Here is a 25,865-nt window from a genome sequence, read left to right on the forward strand (position 1 = left end):
TCTTACTATAATTACTTTATTATTTCTACCTATCGCTATCTTATCTCTATAAGACTTTTATAATATTAGAGTATACTCTTATATAGTAGTCTACGTATCTATACTATATATAGATATCTACTACTTTACGCTTATTAAATATATCTATAGAAATCTAGTTCTTTTAGTTAGAAGCTAGACTTCTATAAAAACCTCTAGATATAGTATCTACTATCTCTATATTTACTATATAAACGTTACTATTATAGTTCTACCTCTAAGACGCTATAGGTATAGAGTAAAAGAGCTAGAACCTCTAGATAGACTCTATCTCTACTATCTTAAAGTCTATAGTAATAGCCTTATATATAAAAACTACTATATTATAGTTAGTATATAATACGCTTTAATTTATAGAGACTTCTCTTATATAGTTATTTAAAGTATTATAAAGTTATTCTAGCTTATACTCTCTAGCTTAATAGAGGCTATCTATCTATACTAGAGTCTAGCTAAAGATAATAAAGAATTCTATAAAAGACTATTACTTTCTCTAGCGTAAGTAATCTAAGTATACTAGAGCTTACTTCTTACTATATACGTTATAATAGTAAAATAATAAGTATTTAAGAAACTTCTATAAGTTCTAGATACTATATCTATCTATCTTAAAGTATAGAGTAATCTACTACTAGACTATAAAAGATAGTTTAGTATTAATAAAGTAGAACTATAACTTTCTATCTCTAAGAAACTTATAGTCTATTACTAGTTTATACTTAATTATTACTTTCTAGACTTAGAAGTATACTTTATTACCTCTAAAGCGCTCTTCTATCTAAAGAGGCCTACGCTTATCTACGTACGTAGATAGAGAAGAAAGTAGAAATAAAGAGTCTACACTAGCGCTAAAACTACTAATAGATACTTCTATAGTAGAAATAGTATTTCTCTTCTATAGTATATTACTAGAGAAGAGCGTAGTAGTAAACTATGTACTTAAGGCCTTAAGGCGCTAGATAAAGTATTTATTCTAGACTTAGAGTATCTAGAATAAAGCGTAGTCTTCTCTATAGTCTTAGGTTATTTAGTATAGTTAGTTTAGAATTACTTATAAAGTTACGTCTTTAGCTATTTTTATTTCTTAAGTCTAGCTAGTCTATCTCTAAACTTATATATAGTATATAAGAAAGAAGCCTTATAAATATTATAGACTAGTCTTAGAGTTAGAATATACTAAGTATTAATAGAATATTATAAGGCTTAGAGATTAGAAAGCTATATATAGAATCTGGAGGTTTATATAGTAAGTCTAAATCTTATCTATATCTTCTCTATTCTAGTCTAGACTTAGATAAAGTCTAAGACTATTATATATTTATAATACTAAATAGAAATAAAAAAGTTAAGATAGAAGTAATATAATAAGTATATAATATATAGTATAAAGTATATAGCTAATAAAAGCTTATACTAGCTAGCTTATAAGTAGACTATAAAACTTCTACTTAAAGATTAGTATCTTAAACTAGAAGTAGAAAATTATAGTACTATATATAGAGCTATAGTATAATTTTACTTATTTACTAAAGTAAAATTTATACTCTAGTTGTTAAATAATAGAGTTAGTAGAATACTAGATGCACGATATTAGACTATAATCAGGTGTATTATTCTAAAAAGACTAGAGACGAATTGCTACTAAGCTACGATAGCAATTCTAAGGTATTTATAGCTGGTGCTAAGTCAGCCCCGGCTCTTCGGGGCTAGGACCTAACACTAGTAAGTTAATAAATCTAAAAATCTATAATAAAGATTTTATAGTAATATTAGCTTATTTATATTTTAGTATATTTTATATTTTCTAGTATTAATCTTAGCTATAATTTATATACGTTTATAATAAATCTATTAAAAAAAGCTTACTTTTACATTTATTTAAAAGCTTTTTTTCTTTTAATAAATATCTAAGAACTATACTTTACTACTATATATTGGATAGATTTATCTTACGTACCTTATCTACGCGCTTACGTGCATTAGGTAATACTTTGCGACTGTCTTATTCCCGGAGACGCTAAATCTTAACAGGCTTAAGAAAACCAACCCGTTCTGCACGTCCTAGATTTCTATTCACTAGCATCCCCCACGGTATTAAACGTCTTTCTTCGCCCGTAGTTGGTCTTTATCGCGATTACCCTGCACAAATGGCCAGTCAACGCGTCGACGCGAAGGAGGTTGCAGACTTGAACACTGTCATGGGTCGCAACCTTCAGACATGGCCTGGCGCGCGCGACATTGAGATACAAGAAGCCACCCTGAATGCTGAAGCTCGCCATCAAGATGCAAGGCACACACACGACAAGCCAAGCCAGCCTGCTCTCGCCCGCGTACTTTCGCGTCGATCGGCAGCTTCCTTCGACCCAGGCCCCGCTCCCGATGGTGGCCTCACAGCTTGGACCCAAGTCCTATGCACGCACCTAACTATCCTGACCACCTTTGGCTTCTTCACGTCATTCGGCGTGTATCAGACCTACTACGAAAACACACTCGGCATAGCTTCTTCGACCATTTCCTGGATTGGATCGCTTCAGGTATTCCTTCTCTTCTTCCTTGGCACTTTTACAGGCCGTGCTACGGACGCTGGACTTTTTCGCCCGGTCTACATCGCTGGTGCGTGCTTTCAGCTACTCGGTATCTTTACCTTGGCGGAGAGCAAAAGTGTTTGGCATGTCTTTCTCTCTCAGGGCGTATGTCTGGGAATTGCAAATGGGTTGCAATTCTGTCCGTCCATGGCCCTTGTCTCCACTTACTTTGTCAAGCGTCGTGCTTTTGCGCTGGGCTTCACAGCGCTGGGGTCCTGCACTGGGGGCGTCATATTCCCGGTTATTGTGCAGCAATGTCTCCCCAGCTTAGGCTTTCCATGGACGATACGCATCATCGGCTTTATCATGTTGCTCATGAATGCCATCACCATCGGCTTGTACCGTACCCGGCTCCCTCCCAGGAAAAGCGGTCCATTGGTCGACTGGGCGAGCTTCACGGAACTGCCATATGCTCTGTACTGTGCTGGTGCCTTTTTCAGTTTCTGGGGGTTGTATTTCGCTTTCTTCTACATTGGAAGTTATGCGCGAAATGTTCTTGGTGCCAGTTACCAGCAAAGTATCAATCTGCTTCTCGTGCAAGTATGCATGGGGTTTATCTTTCGCCTACTGCCGACCTACTATGCCGACAAGGTTGGTGGGCTTAATGTTCTTATACCGTTCGCGTTTGTCTGTGGTATCATGATGTTCGTATGGATTAGAATTAACTCCATCGTCACCCTGTACATATTTGCTGTCATATATGGAAGCGGGAGCGCCGTTATCCAGGCGCTTTGGCCTGCGGTAATCGGAAGTATGAGTCAGGAGAGAGATCTGAAGAAGTCTGGGGTGAGGATGGGCATGGCCTTCACCGTGGTGAGTATATCGAGTTTTACAGGTCCGCCACTAGCTGGAGCGATCATCCAGAGCCACAATGGCAACTACACGTATGCGAATGTTTGGGCGGGTCTGTCTTTCTTTGTAGGAGGGTGTCTTTTACTTGCTACTAGGGTGTCGCTGGTAGGCTGGGACTGGAAGGCAAAAGTCTAGAGGTAGCTTGCATCGAGCGTTCCTCGGCCTACCTTTCGTGAGTTGCCGCGATGTGTTCAGGATGACTAGGATTGGGGGGGTACAAGGGAACATGTTCCGTGCGATCTATGGGAAGATCATGACTTGCGACGTTCTTGCACTATCCTTCCTATTTATCCTTGAGCGTAGTGACCCTTGCTAATAGGCCGGGGTCTTCTCTCTCTTTGTCCATCTTGGCATGCCAATCCGCCTCGGCCTTGGCTGCATTTTTGCGAACCCGCGCAGTGTTCCACTTCATATAATAACAGCAAAGCGGGAAGAAGATTGAGTCTACCACAGCCCAGGCAAATAAGATTCCAAAGTTCAAGCCAACTCGTGGATGCAGATCGAACAGGATTGACCGTGTGAGCTCGACGATATTGTGCATCGGCCAACCATAGCCCCAGCGATAAAAGCTCGGTGCAAGCTCGAGGGCATAAAACCCAGTGGCGACATTGCTGATGACCCAGAAAATGAGCCACAACGCCGTCCAAGGGGAGCCCAGCAGCATGGCCATATTCTCGCTCGCAAGGCCAAAAGCAATCATTCCAATCCAATTGCCCATCCAGTATACCAAGAAGGTACCTCTGCCATACGCGTTAGGGTTACCGGCAGGCTGATTGTGGGAGGCAGTAGGACGGTCCATGGGCATAAGGTAGGCGAGGCTGACAAAGGAGTAGACGAGAGAGAGAAAGAAGTAAGATGCGACCGTCGCGATGTAGCGCCACACGATAAGCTGATAGAAGTGCAGCGGTGGATGACCTTTGGGCGAGAGGTACTTCAGATGGATAGGTAGGAAGAACGTAAAGCTAAAGAAGGAGATGATGACTAAATAGCGGTGTAAGATATTAGTATATGTCACATGCGGTTCGTACAGGAACATTGCTCACTCAGGTATATAAGGCCAATGCTAACCGCGGGTGTAGCGATAGGCGGTCCAAAGGGGCGCAAGTCGTTGACGGTGAACTCAATGCCGGGAGAGAGAGCTTGAGGTGCGATGTCTAGGCGCATGTCCGTAACTGAAACGTTGTTCTGGAGAAGATGTGCGATCCACGCGCGGCCAAATTCGGTGACTACGCGCTTCTGGAGGGTGTTAATACTGGGTACAATGTAAGTCGAGGTGGTAATTTGATCGCGCGCCGAATTATAGATGATCTGGCAGGCACCCAAGGGATCGTAGCTCGCGTTCCCCAGTTTCACTGCGGCATCGAGCATTGCTGTGGCGTTGGAATTGATGATGACGGCCGCCCAGGCATGGAAGTCGTAAACTTTGTTGCGTACGTTCAGCGAGTCGTTGTTGAAGTCTTCGGGAGACGCAAAGGTGTAGCCAGGCACCACGCCATCTTCCTCCATAATGCTGCGAACAGTGCGAGTGACAAACGGACCCACGAAGGGTGCGACCCCGGTAAACGGTGGCTGGCCATCGAAGTCTACAACGGAGATGTTCAGACCCCCCACGTTTGCATTTTGACGAAACAGTGCACCCCAGAAAAGGCAAAGAAAGGCCATGATGGCAATGGCGAGAATGAGATTTGTACGAAGCCAGAGCCTGATCACGTGTAGCCTGACACCGGCCATGGACGAGTGAAAGAACCCGGCAGGCGCCTGTTCTTGCACGATCCTGCGGCTACTCTTTGTGCGGCCACGCTGCAGCGTTGTTAGCCTATTGGGAGCGGCGGAGGTGCCATGCACCGTCTCAGTCTTGACACCCGTGGTCTGCTGCTCCAGAGGAGTAGAGCTGGCGGCGGCGGAAGCTTGTATTCCCAGCTCGGACTCGCTAGATGAGCTGGAATCGTATTCGTGATGATATCGTGGGGCGATCTGACATCCAAGTGTGGAATGAGACATGTTGGGCGCTATGATTGATTACCTACTGGACATTTTCACTGCTTATATTTCCTGAGGCCCTGACACTTAGTGCTTGCTGTGGGTTGCTGACGGATGTACGCTAAAGTGACGCTAGTTCATTTGCAGTAAGATTATTCGATGGTTCCGTCTCCAGTGAACGCTACCTACCTATGTAGGTACCTACCTAGGTAAGCTTCACTCCCGAGGTCTTGAGTTACGGCCGATGTGCCTGATGCCAAAATCATCGCTCAGCATTCTAGGTAAACTGATTCGAGCTATTTGAACGGTTCAGTAGAGTTTCCGCTGTGTGAGCCCAACGATCAGAGCTGCGCGTGTGGTTCCCAGATGGTACGAAACCCGAAATCGGTATAGCTTGGTGGCTGACATAAGCCCGGGAGAATCCAGGAACCACCTGAGCACGGATCCGCTCAATCGCGCCACATGCCAACCGCCCAACTCTCATCATGACGGACGCGGACACCTGTGGCTTCAATTACTGCCTTTGCGGGGAATCGGGCCTTCGGTGCATCGCTTCAGACCCATCTACAGAATAGGCATGTCGGGCAGGGGGCGCAGAGACGGTCGCAGCGCTAGAGGTGGCAGAGGACGAGGCAGAGGCAAGACGCGAATAGTATGCTACCGCCAAATCGCGAGACAATCGTGAGACAATCGCCACAACCAAACACTACTAAGATATGCGCAGTGGGAGTGGGAAGCATACACGCCTGGCGCCGAGGTGTACGACCAGTTATGGCGCGTTCGCAAGGAGCCTGCCACTGTCACCGCACGACTACCTAACGTCTGCCCTATGTCGAATGCACGAACGCGAATACTCCATCGTCGACAGACCGAGGACCGCTTCAAGCGGGAGCTATACACCGTAGAGGTCACATATACGGGCGGACCGGGGAGTGCACGGGACGGTATTGCCCTTACACAGCTTGAGGATGTGGACCTGCAACGCATACTGCAGTTCGTTTCTCTAGCTGAACTGGAACGATATGAAACTGAGCAGTTCAGGCTCGAGGCAGAGGCAGAGGCCATTGCTATGCGCACCGAGGCCGAAGACCTGGCGCGTCGCCAACTGCGAAAGAATGCCAAAGGGCCAAACGCCAGCAAAGGGAGCCGCGTGCTCAGCGCGCTCGCCTTCTCTGTAGAGCCGACCCCACGTTCACGGGGTCGACCGAGAGCCACACGCGGAAAATGCAGGGGAAGGGCGAGAGGTGTAGAGCCAACAAGAGGCCTCGTCGTAAGCTCCCGACAGCTCAAGAACGACATGCACGAGCAGCTGGTAGACAGCGAACCTATGGTGTTCGATCGTACAACCGAACACATCGGACAACCCACGCAGACATCGCCCAACACCACACGCTCAGCTTTTGTCGCCAACAGCGCTCTTTCGGTATCACCAATACCCAGGAGAGTATCCATCTCTGTCCCTCGACGGGAACTTTCAGAAGTTTCCGAACCTTCCGAACCAGAAGATGTGGACTACTTAGCGCTCAGCGACAATGATGCAAAATCTACAAGAGGCGACTTACCATCGCTCGCAATCGAGGTTGGGAATGCGGGCAGCAGTAAAGATCGTCCGTTCTCTAGCCCATCCGGGATCGAGAGCACTCTTCCATGTCAACTTCACCCCATCATACCCGCTTTTTCACCGTCTGCTGATAACGTGCTCCAAGAAGCTCCAACGGCAGCTCCATTTTCCGCGCGAGACTCTGGCTCCCCAGCTCCATTGGATTCCAGAGTGGCGGACGTCTTTCTGCAGACAGCGTCTTCCTCTAATTATTCAGCGCTTGCTGCATCAGACCAAGACGACATAATACCCCCACAACCCGCTTCGCCGCAATTTGAATCGGACGGATACGTCGGCAGCCGAATAACATCTATGCGCACATTGTATCCGGGACAACAGTCGCTCGAACACAACAACGAAGACGATGCAGAAGCGGATGCAACGGAAGAGTTTGCTGTAGAGGCCATCGTGGCGCATTTTCACGAGCACGAGAAGAACTACTACCTCGTCAAGTGGGAGGGATACGAAGACAGCCATGATTGGCTTCCTGAAGAAGATCTTGAGGGTGCTGCAGACCTGGTCACTGAATACAAGGAGCGGATTGGATGGAGGAACAAGAAAGTCGAAATAAGATGACATGATGTAGCGAATGGGTTGAATGTAGATATGGGCTTCAATCTCTTAGTTGGTCGTCAGAAGACCAGGCATGTTGCCATGTCCCAATGCCTCATCTGCACCGTATCCATGTGCCTGCATCAGACGTTTCGAATTCCATCCACAGGGCCAGTTGAAAGAGGAGTGCGTCTTGGACAGACCCGTGTGTTGATCTGCTTACGTATATTGACTTACCTCCCTTGCTTGTTTCAGATCTGATGATGTCGTCGCAGGATAATGTGGTTCGTGGGGCAACAAAGCTCGTCCCGGTGAACTCGTCAACATTGTAAGTTTGCCACACTGCACACCAACAAGATCGTCCCACCGCGTCATGCTCCTCATCTTCAAGTACTAGTTCCAGGTTCCCATGACGCCCAGGTGAACTCCGAGACGCTCCAAGGATTAGACATGACGCGAATTGATCGCGCCACACTGCAATGGTCCGCTAGAACCTTGGAAGCGGGCTGCAGCCTCCCGAGGTCTGAAGCAGATTGATGATCAAGGCCTTAACAGGCTTCTACGGTAACATAGCAGACTAGGGTGTAAGTTGGTGTATACATTAGATGTAACATATGCAGAACGCGACCGGAGTTCTATAAGCCGCCGGAGCGAGTGCTCACAAGTCAAACGACACGTGACGCGATGTCTCCAGGGTTCAGCCGAGGTCGTGGCTGAGCTGCGACATGCAACAACACAACACAGCGATCACCGTCACTCTTGTACGCGACACAAGCATGTCGTCTTCTACGCGCTACGCCTACCCCTTTGCCGCCTCTCCCGACATCATTCGCTCGCACCAGAAAGACGCCTACTTCTCCGGCGTGCTTCTCGATCAGCTCTCGACGCTGTTGCGCAAGCTCTATGGCGCGCGCACGTCGCATACGTATGCGTCCGAGACGCGTGTAGCCGGAGAACTCCTTTACCTCGGTCTGACGACGCTGATAGGGAACCGGACCCTGGGCGAGGAATACACAGACATTGTCCAGGTGGAAAGCGAAAGCGGACGCCTGCCGGCGCTGGGCCGCAGAGCTGGATACATACTTGGCTGCATCTTGGGGCCATATGTGCTCGGGAGGGCATTGCCGGCCTTCAGGCGGCGAGTGCGCGCAAAGCTCGAGGCGAATTTGCGGTGGCATGCACGACAACAGGCACGGGCACAGCATCAGGCACAGCAGAGTGGGAGCAAGACACAGATAGGGCGACCGTTGGGCATGCGCGTACAAAACTACCTACTCCGAAACCTCGACACCATTACATCGCCATCACCCGTGTACGCTCTCTCGTTGGCAACGTTTTACTTCTCCGGGAGCTACTACCACCTGTCAAAACGGATATGGGGGCTCCGGTACATCTTCACGCGCCAGGTGACCGAGGGCGACAATCGCGCAGGCTACGAAGTCCTGGGCGTATTGCTAGTCCTACAGATGGCTGTACAGGCTTACCTACACGTGCACAATACTGTCACCTCTTCGACAGCGGCAGTGGGTGGCGGCCACCCGCAAGGCACGTCGGCCATTGTCGGTGGCGGCGCAGAAGTGTCTCTGGATCCCAATGCTTACAGCGCCAACAACGCGCTACTATTCGACGCAGCGTCGGCGGTGCCCACAGCGGCGCCGTCCGACGTGCAAAAGTGGACACAGACACCAGCGTTGGACAAGGCAAGATACGAGCTGGAGGATGAGGAAACAATGGGATGGATTGGCGGCGGCAATCGGAAATGTACGCTGTGCCTGGAAGAGATGAAGGATCCGAGTGTGACGACGTGTGGTCATGTCTTCTGTTGGACGTGTATCGGGGACTGGGCGCGGGAGAAGCCCGAATGCCCGCTTTGTAGGCAGACGTGTCTAGTGCAGCATGTGCTCCCGCTGAGAGGGTAGACGGGTGGCGTGTACAATCACAATATCTTCTCGGCCTCATCTATCAGTCGCTCTACCTGGAATGCGCTGTCTCCGCGGGTGAACATGTCGAGAAGCTGGCTGCGGCCCTTTCCCTCTTCCGTCTGCACGTAGAACTTCTGCATGCACATGACGAGCCATCTGGCGTCGTCGACGGATACGCCCCTGTTCTCAGTGACCAAGCCCTGGCCCAGGACCAAGTTGTGGGTCTCGGCGAGCTCGTGGTGGAAGGTGACGGTGGTGTGGGGACTGGCGAACTCGCCCCTGAGCTTGAACTCTGCCAGTGTCGTGAACATGAGCGTGGTGGTATCGACGTGCGGGTGGGAGAACTGGAGATAGTGCAGCTCGGCGGCTTGCTGCGTCTGAGGCGGCTGCTGCGAGGCCGATGGGGCGTCGGCGGGTATCTCGCGGGGGACAGGGAGGACGAACGAGGGGTGCTGTTTGGCGCTGCGAAGGAGCTGGGAGAAGGTGGTGGCGGGGACAGCGAAGTGGATGCTCTGCGGGTTGGCAGCGTGGCGTAGGCGCCACAGGGCCTGGACTTCCTTGCTGGGGAGCGCCTGGACTTTGGCGAGGTCGAGGAACGAGTTGAGCGTCTTGACGCCCGGCGGCGGGGCCGTAGGAGAGCCTGGCGCAGCGGGCGGCGGCGGCGGAGGTGAGGGCCAGGGAGTCTCGGGCGGCGGCGTCAGGGGCGCGGTTGCGCCGGGCACCATGGCCTGCTTGCGCAGCTCCTCGATCTTGTCCTTGTACTGCTCCTTGAGCTCGTCGAGGTCCTTGAGGCCCTGTTGGCGCGCCTTGTGCTCGAGCTTGTCCCGGTACTTGGCGAGGATGCGCTCTTGCGAGTCGTGCGTGGCGAGGAAGCGGACGTCGTGCACCTGCGCCCAGCGGCGCTGGACGGCGCGCGGGCTGGCGAGCGGCTGGCGCAGGGCGTGACGCAGCGTGGGGAGCAGCATGGTGGGCGTCGAGGAAGCAGCAGCGGGGGTGCAGAGTGAAGGGAAATTGCTGCGACGACGACGGCGGACGTGCGCCCATGCCCGCCGCTAGCGCGCGGGAGTAGCCACGGCGCCAATGCTGCTACTGCGACAGATCACGGCATATCGTACATCGCATATCGCATATCGCATATCGCATACCGCATATCGCATACCGCATAGCGCACCGCGCATCGCGCAGACCACCGACCGCCTATCCATCCCGCCTCCCCTCGTCCGCCTCGACGGGCTGCTGCCAGCGGGCATGGGCGCAGTCAACAGCAAGGCCGGCGACGCAGGCGCCCTCTATCTGCGCGACCAGACTCGATGTAAGCCGCCGCCTCGATCCAGCTCGCCCGCTCGCCCGCTCGCCCTGCTAACCCTCGCGTGCAGTCTCCGTCGCCGCCCTCACCATCACCAACGCCCGCAACCGCACGCTGCTCCACGTCTCGCCCAACGCCTTCCCCGCCGCCCGGTATGCCGCCAAGCGCGAGCCGGGCGACGACGCCCTCATCGACTTCGTCCAGGACCCCGACGCGCTGCCCCACGCCGATGGCCCGCCCGCCTTCCTGCTGCGCCTGCCCAGCGACGACGAGCTGCTCTTCCACTTTACCTTTGTCCTGCGCCAGCACCTCGCCGTCCCCGCCACCTACACGCCTCCCCCGACGGCCCACGGCGCCCCCACGGGCCTCGTCGACACCCACATCCATGGCCTGACGTTTGTCTTTGCCTCGAGCGAGCGCGACCTCGACAATCTCGTCACGCGCGAGTTCCACGCCAACCCCAACCTCCACAAGAACCCCCAGGTCGAGCTGGTTGGCGACTACTCCACCGCCGGCCACTCGTCGGTCCAGTTCCAGTGGTCGTGGAAATGGACTCCGCCCCGCGCCCCCGAGTCGCGCCCCGGCGGCTGGCGCACCAGCTGCAGTGTGTGTAGCCCGCCTCGTCTGCCACTCCGTCGCCGCAACTGCTGACCCCCTCCAGTTCGTCGAGTATGACCAGCGCGCCCACCGCCTCGAGACGCTGGCGAGCTTCACCGTCTGGGTCCAGAGTCCGTACCATCCCCCGCCCTGCCCCCATCATCCGCTGACTACAACAGACACGCCGCGCCAGCTGCAGAGCCCAAAGTCGCCCTCGCCGCGCCTCGAACTCGGCGTCCCTCCCCGCCTGCGCGTCCCCTCGGCCCAGTCGATAGAGTCTCGCGTCAGCGACTCGGCAGGCGAAGACCGCGAGTGGGACGCGATACCTCCGCGATCGCCCATCTGCGAACCCATCCCCGAGCACAGCCTGGGCCTCGTACCGAGCCACACCACCACACTGGCGAGCGGCACCGCCTCAGTCAAGCTCGACGTCTCACGCCCCGGTGAAGACCTCAGTCAGACCGACGATGGGCCGCTGTTTCGCGCCACGATGAAGTCGCTCGAGCAGAAGACGGGCAACATGCGCACCAGGTGGAAAAAGGTCCTCAAACGCGCCGAGTCCGCCATGGAGGCCCAGGTCGCATGCAACAATGCCATGGCCGACCTCATGGACGCGCTCAGAGAGGCCTCGTCGTCCAATGCAAACGCAGTGCAGCCGGCCATTGACCACTACTTTGACAAGATTGCGAAGGAGATTCTGGGCTACGAAAAGTCCAATTCCACAAACATCCAAAAACTCATCATTGATCCCATATACAAGCTTTACAATATCGACATCAAGCAGGCCGAGACGAAACGCAAGGACTTTGAGGAGGAGAGCAAAGACTACTATCAATACCTAGGACGATATCTCGGCCAACGGCAAGACTCACTGAAGGAGAAGAAGCGCGCCGAGACCGACTCAAAATACCAAGCCAAGAGGCGCAACTTTGAGCTGAAGCGCTTCGACTACTCCTCATTCATGCAGGACCTGCATGGAGGTCGGAAAGACCAGGAGGTGCTCTCCCACCTTACGCAATATGCCGATGCACAAGCCAAACGCTATCTTGAGACGGCGAAGAAGATTGAGACCATGTTGCCGCACCTAGAGGCCCTGAGCTGCGAGGTCAAAGAGGCAGACAAGGAGTTTCAGATCCAGAGGACCGAGCGCGAGGAGAAAAGACGAGCGCTGGAGACGATTAAAAAGACTTTCGATGAGGTACCCGTGCCCTCCCTCACATCTCCCGCAGCATCAACAGGCAGTGTGCCGAAAACAACGTCGAGGTCAGATCCAGAGCCGCCTCCTGGCCGCAAGGGCAGTCTTGTACCCATGTTTCAAAGCACAGTCATGCCGCCCCAGACTATCTCATCTACAAGCATTCCCTCCTCCATAGCGTTACCGCAGAGCCCCGAGGCTACCAAGGCGAGCCTGGCCATGGCGGCCCCGCAGCCGGACAAGTTCAAGGGAATCAGAGATCTCGAAGAAAAGGACCCCGCTGCAATGGCCGAAGCTGGTTCGGGTGCGCACCGCAAGGAAGGTCTTCTGTGGGCCCTCAGCAGGCCCGGAAGCCATGTGGATCCCAAGGGCTTGAACAAGCAAGCCTGGCATAAGTAGGTATAGCCTCTTTTAGTCGGAAGCCTGCTGACATAATCCAGGTTCTGGATCGTCCTTGATCAGGGGAGGCTTTCAGAGTACACCAACTGGAAGCAAAGTCTAGAGCTGCACATGGAACCAATTGACCTCCGCATGGCCTCAGTAAGGGAAGCGCGCAACGCAGATCGCCGGTTTTGCTTCGAAGTCATCACCCCCCAATACACGCGAGTGTACCAGGCAACCAATGAAGAAGACATGAAGTCGTGGATCAGTGCAGTCAACAATGCTTTGCAGACAGCTGTTGAGGCGACAGGGAAATCGGATCGGCCATCAACAGACTCGCTGCCTGGACAGACGCACCGAGATATTGCATCAGTGCTCACGGGTAAGAGTCCATCAATGTCAAGTCATCGAAACACGTACGGATCCAAGGCACCGGCGCGGCATGCCACAGTAGGTGATCGACCTGGCGGATACCGGCGAGAGGAGGCGTTTGGCGATGAAGGTAAGCTGCTTAGGCAGGTAAGAGACGCGGATTCCAGCAACAAAATGTGCGCAGATTGCGGTACGGAGATCAAGGTGGACTGGGTTTCCATCAACCTCGGCATCATCATTTGTATCGAATGCAGTGGCATACATCGGTCACTCGGCACCCACATTACAAAGGTGCGTTCTTTGACTCTGGATGTCACGTCCTTCACTCCCGATATCATCGAGATACTGCTCAAGATCGGCAACCGCGTCAGCAATTCCATTTGGGAAGCAAGACTGGAACCTGGGCTGAAGCCGGGGCCAATGTCGACAAGAGAGCAAAGGCTGCATTTCATTACTTCAAAGTACGCCGATCGAGCCTACGTAGCACCCATAACACCGAACATGTCACACTACGCAAATCCAGAGGAGACGCTTCTAGCGTCGGTTAAGAAGAACGACATTCAGAACGTGCTCTACGCTCTAGCTCTGAGGGCAAATGCAAACGCACGCGACCGATCACGAGGCACACACGCCGTGTTTCTAGCGCTTGCAGCCGCCGACCCAGCATCTCCTTCAGCGACGGCATCACCAGCAAGCTCGCCAAGCTCAGCGGCTCGCCCAGGCACAGCGCAGCCTAGCCGCAAAGCGTTCCCCGTAGCGGAGCTGCTGCTGCAAAACGGGGCCGAGCTGCCAATGCTGCCAGCGCCCATTCCCCTCGGTCACTCGGCACGAAGCTATCTTGACTTCAAGGCAGAGCAGCGTGCTGGCAAGCGGCCGGCACCCATGGTGGGCAGTCAGGCCGCACCCAGCGCAGAGAAAGCTCCGTCTTTGCCGCCCATCATGGCGGGCAACGGCAGCTCTCCTTCGGAACGAGCGCGCGAACGGGATGCGCGGCTGCAAAAGCGAGTCTCGGCGAGCGGAAGGTTAGTCAAGACTCCGAACGTCGACTTGAGTGAAGGTAAGCGCGGCTCGTAGAGCTAGCCGATGCTTACATGTTGTGTCTTGCTGTAGTGTCTACCTTCCCTGGGCGGCGTGCGGCCTGGTGCGATGGGCGTCAACGGGCTGAGGGTGTCCTGGTGCATGTGACGAGACGGATGGGGGCAATCTAGTGCACGTTGGATCAGGCGCATTGCGGTTGTGTTGGATAGACCATGTTTCGCGGGCGGCAACTGGTTTTGTTTGGGCGTGTTGTGTGTGTACTGTAGTGTAATGAGTAATTCACGACGTGGCCAGCCTGCGAGCCAGACGGGCGTGACTGTGCTGAAGTGTTGGCGCGGACCTCGCATGGAGCTAACGGGCCCTTGGTCCCCACTCGAGGGCTAGCGCGCACCAAAATTACCTGGGTCGCAAAGTTATCCAAACCGCACCCCGCCGCTGTGTAGTAACTACGACTGCAACCATCACCGCAACCATCACCGCAACCATGGCCTCGGCATACTCGAACCTGCCCATGGACGGCGACGACGAATTCGACGAGAGCCAGATCGACTTTACCGACATCGAAGATCAGTTCCAGGTGCGGCTCGACGAGGGGCTCGACGCCTTTGTCGTCATCGACGGGCTGCCCGTGGTGCCCGAGGACAGCAAGGCCAAGCTCGTCAAGTTTGTGCTGAGGAAGCTCAACAGCGTGGGCAAGGTCAAGGACGACGGCGTGCACATGCCCGTCGGCGAGGCGGGCAAGACGGAGGGATATGCCTTTGTCGAATACAGCGCGCCCGCCGAGGCCGTCGCGGCGGTCAAGCAGCTCAACGGGACTGCCCTCGACAAGAGGCACACCATGGCCGTCAACAAGCTCACCGACATCGACCGCTACGGCAAGGAGGGCCGCATCGACGACGAGTACCACGCCCCCGAGATCCCGCCCTTTGAGCACAAGGAGCACCTGCGCTGGTGGCTCGGCGACCCCGACAGCCGCGATCAAATGGCCATGTACCGCCAGGAGAAGGTCGGCGTCTTCTGGAACGACAAGGAGGACCAGCCCGAGCAGGTGGTCGACCGCGAGAACTGGACCGAGTCCTTCATCCAGTGGTCGCCCCAGGGAACCTACCTCACCTCCATGCACGCCCAAGGTGTCCAGCTGTGGGGCGGCAAGGCCTGGAGCCGCCAGAAGCGCTTCGCCCATCCCGGCGTCAACCTCGTCGACTTCTCCCCCAGCGAAAAGTACCTCACCACCTGGTCCCACCGCCCCCTCCAGGTCGACGAGAACCACCCCGTCCCATCGCTCTCGCTCGAGGAGGACGGCAAGAACTACATCATCTGGGACATTGCCACGGGCAAGCCTCTGCGCTCCTTTGCTACCATTGACGTCCCTGGCGGCATCGATGCCGAGGGCAACCCGGTCAAGAAGAAGCTGCAATGGCCGACGTTCAAGTGGTCCTCTGACGACAAGTATGTTGCACGCATGACCCAGGGCCAGTCCATCTCCATCTACGAGCTGCCGCGCATGAACTTGCTCGACAAGACTTCCGTCAAGATCGAGGGCGTCATGGACTTTGAGTGGGCCCCCGCAACGCCCCGCAGAGAAGGCATCAAGACGTACGAGCAGCTCTTCTGCTACTGGACCCCCGAGCTCGGGAGCAACCCCGCCAAGGTCGGCCTCATGTCCGTCCCGTCGAAGGAGATTGTGCGCACCCGAAACCTCTTCAACGTGTCAGACGCCAAGCTTCACTGGCAGTCGGAAGCTGCCTACGTCTGCGTCAAGGTCGACCGCCACTCCAAGTCCAAAAAGTCTCTCGCCACCAACTTGGAAATCTTCCGTGTCCGCGAAAAGGGTGTGCCTGTTGAGGTCGTTGACTCCATCAAGGACACTGTCATCAATTTCGCCTGGGAGCCCAAGGGCAACCGCTTCGTGCTCATTACCACTGGCGAAGTCATCCAGGGCGCCGCTGTTGGCCCCAAGACTGCCGTCTCTTTCTTCGCTCCCGAGAAGCTCAAGGGTGGCGCGCCTGGCAACTTCCGTCACATCCGAACCATTGACAAGAAGAACAGCAATGCCATCTACTGGTCGCCCAAGGGACGATTCGTCGTTGTCGCTGCTCTGCAGTCGCAGCAGTCATTCGAACTCGAATTCTGGGACATGAGCTTCGACAGGCCAAAGGAGGAGTCCGAAAAGGGCGACAAGGAAGTCAATGCCAACTTGCAGCTTATGGATACGGCCGAGCACTACGGCGTCACCGACATTGAATGGGACCCGACTGGCCGCTATGTCGCCACAGTCGCTAGTGCCTTCCGTCATCGCGTATGTATCATCATCACCATTATGCTCTTTTGTCTCTGCTGACACGCACTAGATGGAGAACGGTTACCACCTCTACGACTTCAAAGGCACGCTGCTCCGCGAAGAGGCCATCGAAGGCTTCAAGCAGCTCCTGTGGCGCCCACGGCCCCCGACCCTCCTCTCCAAGGAGGAACAAGCCGAGATCCGCAAGAATCTGCGCAACTACTCCAAGGTCTTTGATGAACAAGATATTGCGAAGAAGAGCTCCGCCAACAAGGCTGTGGTGGAAGCTCGCCGCGAGATGCTGGATGAGTGGCGCAGGTGGCGCGAAGAAGTTACACAGAGGCTACGCGATGAGGGCGCCGACCTTGAGCTGGCATCTCTCAAAGGTGAGACGCCTGGTCAAGCGGATGATGGACATCAGGAAGAGATTGAGGAAATCGTAGAGGAGATTATCGACGAGACCGAAGAGGTTGTCAATTAGGTGGTCAAATGAGTAGAACCGAGTTGTGTGACAGCAGTTTCAACCAGCATGCTAGGAGCACATTGCTCCGGGCATATGAGATAACGAGGTTACTAAGCTCACGTCCACTCACACCCGCCTTCTCCAATGTGTCCCTTGAATGGCGTTGCCGGCTTGTTTTTCGAAGATCGATCATGGTGGAATCAGGACTTACTTGCGTTCTACTTCGAGTGCGTGTGATAGTGTAACAATGTGCACACGAAGCTTCAACGCAATGTCAGCAGGAGCTGCAACTTGAAGCAAGGCCTAAGCCGTCGTTTGAGCGTCTGAGCCAGCCTTTGTCTCGCTGATGGTCCGCAGCTCGGGCGTCGCTCTTTGCTTTGATGCTATCTGACAGCTTCCCGGCCTTACCTTTACGAGACAACGTAATGGTAATCTGCACATAGGCGAGGCAATTAACGACCAAGCGATGTCCTTCAATTGAGGCTTGTATTGATATGAACTTGGGCTGTATTAAGGGTGCTAACGTGAAGGAGTGGGGACCTGCCTTCTGTTAGACATTAGTAATATGTGAGAGAGCGTTGCTGCGATAACATAGGATCTAAGTGACCGCTATATAGACTTAATTTTACAAGCTTGTACACCTTATATAGACGTGCTATAATAATTATAAAAGTTACAAGTATGTTACAGTCTAGCGATTAACCTATGCAATGTACCTAAACTTACTCTAGTCTACGGTAACCTAGCTTATGTTCTCTTCCGCTCTTCTAATTTCGCTCTATAATCCTACTCGTGTTAGTACACCCTAAATCTCGCTCACCCTTTAGTCTCTGTGTGCTTACCTGACAGCTAATCCTTAAGCCCTCTTCTAAGCCGACTCGAGGCTTATATCCTAGCAGTAACCTCGCCTTCGAAATACTAACATAGCGGTCCCGACATCCGTCACTCACAATGCCCCGACTAAGCACACCCTCCGTCCCTGTCACCCAGCTAATCCATTCGGCACAATAGCCCAAACACCATGTCAATCCTTCTGGAACCCGGACGTGGAACTTTGGAACATGGCCGAACTCCTTCCACACAGCTATGCAAAGGTCCCTCGCTGTGACCGGCTCGCCGTTGGTAATGAAGATGGCCTCTCCAGCAGCTGTTTGCGAATTTAACAAGTTTCCAACGGCGAGGACATGGGCGTCTGCTATGTTTTCTACGTAGACGAAGTCCTGGAGATTGGTCCCTGTGCCTAGAATAAAGGGTGTCTGGCCGGCTGGGATGCATGAGTGTATCATAGGGATGCACACAGTGTCGTTGCGACCGAAGATGGGTGCTGAGCGCAGGGCACAGGTGGCGAAGTCATTCGTATTTGCGGAGAGCACAAGGGATTCAGCGAGTGCCTGCTATGCATGAGTTGGTTATACAGTACGGAGGTGAAGTGTGCGGTGTCGTGGCTAGAGCAGTACAGGGAGGTTTCATACAAATTGGAGGAAGAGCAACGGTGAATCGGCAGTATTCTCTGCACATAGGAAAGAGAACATGAATAGAGTAAAACTTTGTTACCTTGCTTTGTCCATAGCTCGTATGTACACCTCCCGTGGGCCAATACTCATCTACATTCCTGAAGTCGCGATCCAACTCGTCCAACACGACAGTCACGCTACTGGTATACACAAAGGCTTTTGTACCGCACTCCCTACTTGCTTCGACAACATTCCTTGTTCCCTCGACGTTTGTCCTGAAGATGGCCCCTTTGCCCTTCATGGAATAGCGCTTCGTCCCCAGAGGGAACACACCCACTGTGTGAATGACGACGGCAGGTCGAGCTTCGGAAAAGACGCTGTACAAGGAAGATGGGTCCAGAATGTCGCAACGAACATAGCGTACAGTGTTGGTAAAGGTGGTGCTACCGAGCGAAGGCGGGTTAACGTCTATGACGGTGATGGCGTATCTTCGGGTGCTCAAGAGTGCGGAGACGACGGCGGTGCCCAGGAAGCCACAGCCACCCGTTACCAGAACGCGTGTTGGCTCCATTACAGCGCATGGAAATTATCGCGGATGTTATTGCATAGAACTTGGTATGTTGTGGTTGCGCGCCGTAGTCGTTGGCGGTCGACGTCGCGGTGGACCTCGGGAAGAGCAGGATACATGATAGAAGCGGGTCGTGTCCGAGAATCGCCGCGCTTTCCCGCTTCGCATCAAACGCTTGTAATGCCAAACGTGCATTATCGTTGCATAGCAAATATACACGTCTGGTATATTATAATTAATTGTACGTCATGCCGGGCAATTTTTAAGCGATGCGAAAGTCTGCAGTTTGTCGCTGGTGTTACACTGCCGCCAAATCAACTTTCCTATAACGTGGACTGAGCAGACAGAGGTTGATAACAGCTATACCAAGCGCAACTCTACGTCCATTTTACGCAGGTGTGCATTTGTTGTAGTGCAAGAATTATAGTTAGTTGGCTTTTACAGCTTTGAATACCGCCTGTGCAATCTCTGATTGATTTGCGATGCAGGAACAACATCGATCACCAAAGAAAAATATTGCTTGATTGCCGGCGCCATGAGAGTCAACGAAAGCGAAGGCATGTAGTGAAAAGATCTGAACCTATGCTACGAGGCTAATTTTATCCAGCCATCTTGACACCTCGTCTGATCCTTGTGCCTTATAGCTTGCACCATGTCCCCACATACCACGAATGGATGCAAGATGAGGTAAGGCCTACCCAGCCTCCTACCTCTCCCAATATATGGCTAATTAATGTGTAGGAATTGCAAACGCTTACAGCTTCTGAGCCGCTGACGCTTTCGGAGGAGTACGCTATGCAGTCCTCGTGGCGACGGGATGCAGATAAGTTGACTTTCATCATCTGCACTTCGCCACACACACCGCAAGCACTGTCGGATGTCTCTATACCTATTAGAGTCACTCGCAAGATAGACGACACGCCCAATCGTATGATTGGGGATGTGAACCTGTTTTTGTACCCGTCCGAGGACTGTAACGATGGCGCAGGGGAACAAGGCAAACACGAGACTGGGGAGATGGACGCGGTGGGCGAATTGGAGATAATGATTGCCCGGCCTGACGCACGAGGAAAAGGGCTAGCAAAAGAAGCCCTACAGGCGTTCATCTGGTACATATCTACCTCGCTGCCAGCCATCCTGGACGAGTACGCGAAGGGAGCCAACAACAGAGACAAGCCCAAATCTCTGAGCTACCTCCGTGTCAGAATCGACAAGGGCAACATCCCGAGCCTCAGTCTGTTCAAAACGTTGGGCTTCAGCCAAGTTAGCGAACCTAATTACTTTGGGGAAGTGGAGCTACGGTCAGAGATTGCAAGGCACGGGATAGACAAAGCTTGTTTGTTGGCAAAAAGCGTCTCGTACGAAGACTGATGAACAAACATGTCTGAGATGAATAAATCGAAAATAGGAGATTGCATGACACGACGCAAAGAAATGTCATTGTTGAAAGCACCTGGCAATGTACACGATATAAAACACACGCTTCCGCTACCGGGTCTCCTGAAGCGCGCAAATACAGACCCCCTCTCCGTCTATTGGTTCGTCTTGCCGGAAGTGTTTGGCTTGGGGACGTGGTCGAGAATGCTCTTGTTTGGCGGTGGCTGGTAGACGATCTTCCTCGTCTTCAGCGGGGCCCACTTGTACCTGTCGTGGCTGTTAGTCATGTGGGTAAAGTGGCGGAGCTGCAAATACTTGCCTCTTGACCCAGACACTGAGGGCGAACAGGACACTGGTGACGGCAAGAACCTTCCAGCCCATCTTCTTACGGTCGTCCATCTCGGGCTCGGCGGTCCAGTTGAGGAACTCGACGACGTCCTTGGCCATCTGCGAAGTCGAAGCCTTGGTGCCATCATCGTATTCAACCAAGTCGTCGTACAGCACACGGGCCATGGCGATTCCAGTGCCGGGGAAGTAGGGGTTGAAGTTGAGGCCTTCCTGGACAACGGCACCAGCAGGCGGCTCCTCGGGGTAGCCGGTCAGCAAGCTGAAGATGTAGTTGCAGCCGCCGTGGCGGGCCTTGACCATGAGGGACAGATCCGGAGGCAGGGCACCGTTGTTGGCAGCGCGGGCGGCCTCGTCGTTCTTGTAGGGAGCGGGCATGTAGTCGGACAGCTTTCCGGGGCGCTTCTCGATTTCGCCCTGGTCGTTGGGCTCTGTGTCGTATTCGTTCTCCTCGGCCAGGGCCTTGGCCTCGTCAACCGTCATGAACTTGCCGACGACGGCGCGGTAGGGCACACGCGAGATGGAGTGGCACGAGGCGCAGACCTCGCGGTAGACCTGGAAGCCGCGGCGGAGACTGTGACAGGTTAGGGGGCGGGCATGTGCGGTGCGGTGGGGAAGACGTACGCTCCGTGGTCGAAGGTCTTGTGCCACTTCTCGTGCTCCCACGGGTATTGGGTCGGGTGGAGGCTGTACAGGCACGACGTCAGTACATGGCCGCGGGCCGGGCTATCTGGGGCGCACTCACCCTTCTTCGGCGGGGGTCATGGCATCGACGTGGCGTCCGTAGAGGTGCCAGTACCAGGCAGTCGAGCCGACGGCGAAGAGAGTCGCTCCGGCGGGCAGGGCGTTGTTCTTCCAGGCCGAGGCGGCGCTGTCGGCGGAGGACCATGTCGAGGCGAAGCGCTGTATCACGCATTGGGTCAGCCAGATGATTCAATGGAAGCGGGGGCTGGCCCGAGTATGGCAGCCGGGCCAGCAGGGCGGCGACGCAGCTTGCGCCAGCTGCCGGGAGATGCTGGGCCATGCGGGAGGCGTACCGGTTTGCTCGAGGCATTGCGGGCGGCGGCGGCGGCGGAGCGTGCCGTACGCAGTGGTGAGCGAGCCAACATGGTCGTGGGAAGCTGGCTCGGGGCTGGGGGAGACGCGAGCAATGGGTTGTCGGCGATGGTGATGCGGCGGAGAACTGGTGCGAGACCATTTTCCAATTTCCAAGCTAACTAATCCACATCACGTGCGCTATCATTGGACGAGGCTGCCATGACGCCTCCGGACTGTATTTTGCTCTCGCACATCGCCTTGCATGCGAACGCGAGTGTACTCGAGAGGTGCAGGCTGCGACTGGCAGTGCGGCATCACATGGCATGGCAGGCAGTGCAGAGGGTCCCGCGTGGAAGAGACTTCGTCCGTGATACGCAGCAATGTAGCCCTACTTCTATACCCTTTCGCTCATGCAGGAATTGCAAAAGGGCTCAAACGAGGGCTGCTTCTCTCTAGCAAGACTGGCAGTGCCGGGGCAGTGCCAGAACACACGGCGTCCCCAGGAGCGGGAGACGTCGTCGAGCTTCTTGCGTGGTGCCAGAACGCAACGCGACGTCGGCCTGGCTTATATAGTGGACACGGCCCCGATGCGAGCTAGGCTGCATCTAGCCGCGAAGAGAGCGCTGGAGGACCTCGAGCTCTCGCGGCGCAGGGGACAGGTCGCGACACAGCACACGAGAAGCTAGATGCACCGCTTCACCTACCATGGACGTCTTCTGGCCGCTCCCAGCCGCCGACTGAAGCCACGGCGGACGCTACTGCACACGCTCACACCGAACGCGCGACTCTCTCTTCCCCCCACCAACAGCCCTCGCCCGGTCCCTCGTCCCCCACCACCCTCCCGTCACCCTGCCCTTGTCCCCGCAAGGCACTGTTCCCACCGACGAAATATGTGCAAGCACTTCGGCGCAGAGGGCCACGCGTCCATCGACATCACCAAGGGTCGCGAGGTGCTGCCCGCCAACGTCAAGCCCGTCCACTACGACCTGACACTCGAGCCCGACTTTGCCAACTTCACCTACCAGGGCACCGTCACCATCGAGTACGTGCCCGTCCGCCCGTATGAGAGGGCCCTGCTGACACTCGGCCAGTCTAGATGTCGTCGACGACACCACGTCCATTGCCCTCAACACCAACGAGCTCAAGATCCACTCGACCAAGGTCACGGCCGGCCAGCAAGTCATTACCGAGTCGCCCCATGTCGCCACCGACGACGATGCGCAGACGACCACGGTCAGCTTCGACCAGGCCATTCCGGGCGGTAGCCAGGCGAAGCTTACCATGGCCTTCGCCGGAGTGCTGAACGACAACATGGCCGGCTTCTACCGCTCCTCCTTCAAGGCTGCCGACGGCTCCACCACATACATGGCCACGACGCAGATGGAGCCCACAGATGCCAGGCGGGCGTTTCCTTGCTTCGACGAGCCCGCGCTCAAGGCCAAATTCACCGTCACCCTCATCGCCGATGAGAAGATGACCTGTCTCAGCAACATGGACGTAGCGTCGGAGAAACAGATCCAAAGCACCATCTCGGGCGGAAGGCGCAAGGCCGTCACCTTCAGCCCGACGCCTCTCATGTCGACCTACCTCCTATGCTTCATTGTCGGTGAGCTCAACTACATCGAGACGAACAACTTCCGCGTCCCTGTGCGAGTCTATGCGCCAAAGGATCGGGACATTGAGCACGGCCGCTTTTCGCTCGAGCTGGCGGCAAAGACGCTGGCATTCTACGAAAAAACCTTTGACAGTCCCTTCCCGCTGCCCAAAATGGACATGGTCGCGATTCCCGACTTCAGTGCAGGTGCCATGGAAAACTGGGGCCTCGTCACATATCGTGTCGTCGACGTGCTCATTGACGAAAAGGTCAGCGGGGCAGCTACCAAGCAGCGCGTCGCCGAGACGGTGCAGCACGAGCTTGCCCACCAGTGGTTTGGTAATCTCGTGACCATGGACTTCTGGGACGGCTTATGGCTTAATGAAGGATTTGCAACGTGGATGTCGTGGTATTCCTGCAACGTCTTCTACCCTGACTGGAAAGTCTGGGAAGGCTATGTTACAGACAATCTAGCCAGCGCACTCTCGCTCGACTCGCTAAGAAGCAGCCATCCCATCGAGGTACCGGTAAAGCGCGCAGACGAGATAAACCAGATCTTTGATGCCATCTCATACTCCAAGGGCTCGAGTGTCATCCGCATGATCTCCAAATATGTCGGAGAGGACACCTTCATGGAAGGAATCCGCCGGTATCTCAAAAAGCACGCCTATGGCAACACAGAGACTGGTGACCTCTGGGCTGCCTTAGCGGATGCCAGCGGCAAGGATGTTGGCAAGGTCATGGACATCTGGACCAAGAAGGTCGGCTTCCCAGTCGTTACCGTCACGGAAGGCACTGATTCCATCCACCTTAAGCAGAACCGCTTCCTCCGCACTGCCGATGTCAAGCCAGAGGAGGATCAAACCCTGTACCCCGTATTTCTTGCGCTGCGGACCAAGGAAGGAGTTGACGAAGACTTGACGCTTTTCGATCGTGAAGCCGACTTTAAGCTCAAGGAACTCGACTTCTTCAAGCTTAATGCGGACCACTCTGGCCTCTACCGGACCTCGTACACGCCAGAGCGCCTACGGAAGCTGGGCATCTCGGCCAAGGAGGGCCTCTTGACCGTTGAGGATCGAGCCGGCATGATTGCCGACGCAGGCTCGCTGGCGGCATCTGGCTACCAGAAAACGTCTGGTATACTCTCGCTCCTTGACAGCTTCAAACACGAAGCAGAGTTTGTCGTCTGGGGAGAGATCACGGGTCGTATTAGTTCCCTCCGGGGTGCATGGATGTTTGAGGACCAGAAGATCCGGGACGCTCTGAAGAAGTTCCAGTTGGAGCTCAGCGCAGAGAAGGCACATGAGCTGGGATGGACATTCAATGAAAAAGACGGTCACATCGAGCAGCAGTTCAAGGGTCTCATGTTTGGTGCTGCCGGTATCGCTGGCGACGAAGAGATTACCAAGGCATCCTTTGACATGTTCGACAAGTTCAAGGCAGGCGACAAGTCTGCCATTCACCCCAACATCCGCGGCAGCGTGTATGCCATTGTGCTAGCGAATGGTGGGCAAGAAGAGGTAAGCAATGCTACGAGGATGAATGGAACGCAGACTGACCAGACGCAGTACAATGTCATCGTCAACGAGACTCGGAATGCCGCCACAAGCGACGAGCGCAACTCGGCTCTTCGCGCACTAGGCCGTGCCAAGTCTCCAGAGCTCATCCAGCGCACGCTTGCCATGGCTCTCAGCGACGAAGTCAAGGGCCAAGACATCTACTTGCCCATTGCAGCATTGAGGTCACACGCGGAGGGCTGTCATGCGCTCTGGAAGTGGGTCAAGGATAACTGGGAGGAGCTGGAGAGAAGGCTCCCCCCTAGCCTGAGCATGCTGAGTTCGGTGGTTGCCATTACAACATCAGGCTTCACCCACCGGGAACACATAGAGGACATTGAGGCGTTCTTCAAGGGCAAGAGCACCAAGGGCTTTGACATGGCGCTGTCCCAGAGCATCGACGCCATCAGCGCCAAAGCCGCATGGCTTGAGAGGGATGCGGACGATGTCAAGACGTGGTTGAAGGAACACAAGTATCTGCAGTAGGCGCCCCTGTCGGTGCACTGCTATGAGAAATGGCTGTACAATATAGATGAAGAAATCAAAGACCCATGCCGTTAACGCTATCGATAAGAGTGCGCGATACCCAGGGAGCCGGTGCGTGATGAAGCTAGCATGTACCATGAATTGTGTCCAGAAGGGTGCCTACGTCAGCTTGCCGAACGTGGGACCGCCAGTTCGGCCATGGCTCTCTGAAGAGTACAATCGGAACGCCACCACCTCACGTTGACTTTGTGGCGCTCGAGCATTATATCGCAATAGACACAGCG

General features: G+C 54.2%; 10 protein-coding genes across 10 annotated transcripts; 7 read left to right on the top strand and 3 right to left on the bottom strand.

The window, feature by feature from the left end:
- Positions 1-2,186: 2,186 nt before the first annotated feature.
- Positions 2,187-3,611, top strand: J4E90_002372 (uncharacterized protein; the record flags this gene model as incomplete). Its single annotated transcript, XM_051431952.1, has 1 exon — positions 2,187-3,611. The coding sequence occupies one exon, from the start codon at positions 2,187-2,189 to the stop codon at positions 3,609-3,611; it is 1,425 nt and encodes a 474-aa protein (XP_051293374.1).
- A 148-nt stretch (positions 3,612-3,759) lies between these two features.
- On the bottom strand, positions 3,760-5,477 carry J4E90_002373 (uncharacterized protein; the record flags this gene model as incomplete). The annotated part of the gene is made up of 3 exons (XM_051431953.1): positions 3,760-4,457; positions 4,505-5,276; positions 5,322-5,477. The coding sequence occupies 3 exons, from the start codon at positions 5,475-5,477 to the stop codon at positions 3,760-3,762; spliced, it is 1,626 nt and encodes a 541-aa protein (XP_051293375.1).
- A 556-nt stretch (positions 5,478-6,033) lies between these two features.
- Positions 6,034-7,632, top strand: J4E90_002374 (uncharacterized protein; the record flags this gene model as incomplete). The annotated part of the gene is made up of 3 exons (XM_051431954.1): positions 6,034-6,108; positions 6,181-6,796; positions 7,289-7,632. 3 exons carry the CDS (start codon positions 6,034-6,036, stop codon positions 7,630-7,632), a joined length of 1,035 nt encoding a protein of 344 aa, XP_051293376.1.
- Positions 7,633-8,384: 752 nt separating this feature from the next.
- J4E90_002375 (uncharacterized protein) lies at positions 8,385-9,527 on the top strand (the record flags this gene model as incomplete). Its single annotated transcript, XM_051431955.1, has 1 exon — positions 8,385-9,527. The coding sequence occupies one exon, from the start codon at positions 8,385-8,387 to the stop codon at positions 9,525-9,527; it is 1,143 nt and encodes a 380-aa protein (XP_051293377.1).
- A 17-nt stretch (positions 9,528-9,544) lies between these two features.
- On the bottom strand, positions 9,545-10,495 carry J4E90_002376 (uncharacterized protein; the record flags this gene model as incomplete). Its single annotated transcript, XM_051431956.1, has 1 exon — positions 9,545-10,495. One exon carries the CDS (start codon positions 10,493-10,495, stop codon positions 9,545-9,547), a length of 951 nt encoding a protein of 316 aa, XP_051293378.1.
- A 283-nt stretch (positions 10,496-10,778) lies between these two features.
- Positions 10,779-14,455, top strand: J4E90_002377 (uncharacterized protein; the record flags this gene model as incomplete). The annotated part of the gene is made up of 6 exons (XM_051431957.1): positions 10,779-10,842; positions 10,907-11,442; positions 11,498-11,564; positions 11,613-13,023; positions 13,069-13,511; positions 13,566-14,455. 6 exons carry the CDS (start codon positions 10,779-10,781, stop codon positions 14,453-14,455), a joined length of 3,411 nt encoding a protein of 1,136 aa, XP_051293379.1.
- A 448-nt stretch (positions 14,456-14,903) lies between these two features.
- On the top strand, positions 14,904-17,181 carry PRT1 (Translation initiation factor 3 subunit b; the record flags this gene model as incomplete). Its single annotated transcript, XM_051431958.1, has 2 exons — positions 14,904-16,718; positions 16,771-17,181. The coding sequence occupies 2 exons, from the start codon at positions 14,904-14,906 to the stop codon at positions 17,179-17,181; spliced, it is 2,226 nt and encodes a 741-aa protein (XP_051293380.1).
- A 2,686-nt stretch (positions 17,182-19,867) lies between these two features.
- Positions 19,868-20,556, top strand: J4E90_002379 (uncharacterized protein; the record flags this gene model as incomplete). The annotated part of the gene is made up of 2 exons (XM_051431959.1): positions 19,868-19,872; positions 20,082-20,556. The coding sequence occupies 2 exons, from the start codon at positions 19,868-19,870 to the stop codon at positions 20,554-20,556; spliced, it is 480 nt and encodes a 159-aa protein (XP_051293381.1).
- A 161-nt stretch (positions 20,557-20,717) lies between these two features.
- Positions 20,718-22,016, bottom strand: CYT1 (cytochrome c1; the record flags this gene model as incomplete). Its single annotated transcript, XM_051431960.1, has 5 exons — positions 20,718-20,829; positions 20,882-21,481; positions 21,532-21,594; positions 21,653-21,810; positions 21,945-22,016. 5 exons carry the CDS (start codon positions 22,014-22,016, stop codon positions 20,718-20,720), a joined length of 1,005 nt encoding a protein of 334 aa, XP_051293382.1.
- Positions 22,017-22,835: 819 nt separating this feature from the next.
- Positions 22,836-25,581, top strand: J4E90_002381 (uncharacterized protein; the record flags this gene model as incomplete). Its single annotated transcript, XM_051431961.1, has 3 exons — positions 22,836-22,987; positions 23,037-25,059; positions 25,108-25,581. 3 exons carry the CDS (start codon positions 22,836-22,838, stop codon positions 25,579-25,581), a joined length of 2,649 nt encoding a protein of 882 aa, XP_051293383.1.
- Positions 25,582-25,865: the final 284 nt, after the last annotated feature.

The sequence above is a fragment of the Alternaria incomplexa genome, assembly GCF_024043165.1.
Source record: "Alternaria incomplexa strain BMP 0042 chromosome Unknown scaffold_3, whole genome shotgun sequence".
In the NCBI taxonomy this organism is placed as follows: Eukaryota; Fungi; Ascomycota; class Dothideomycetes; order Pleosporales; family Pleosporaceae; genus Alternaria; species Alternaria incomplexa.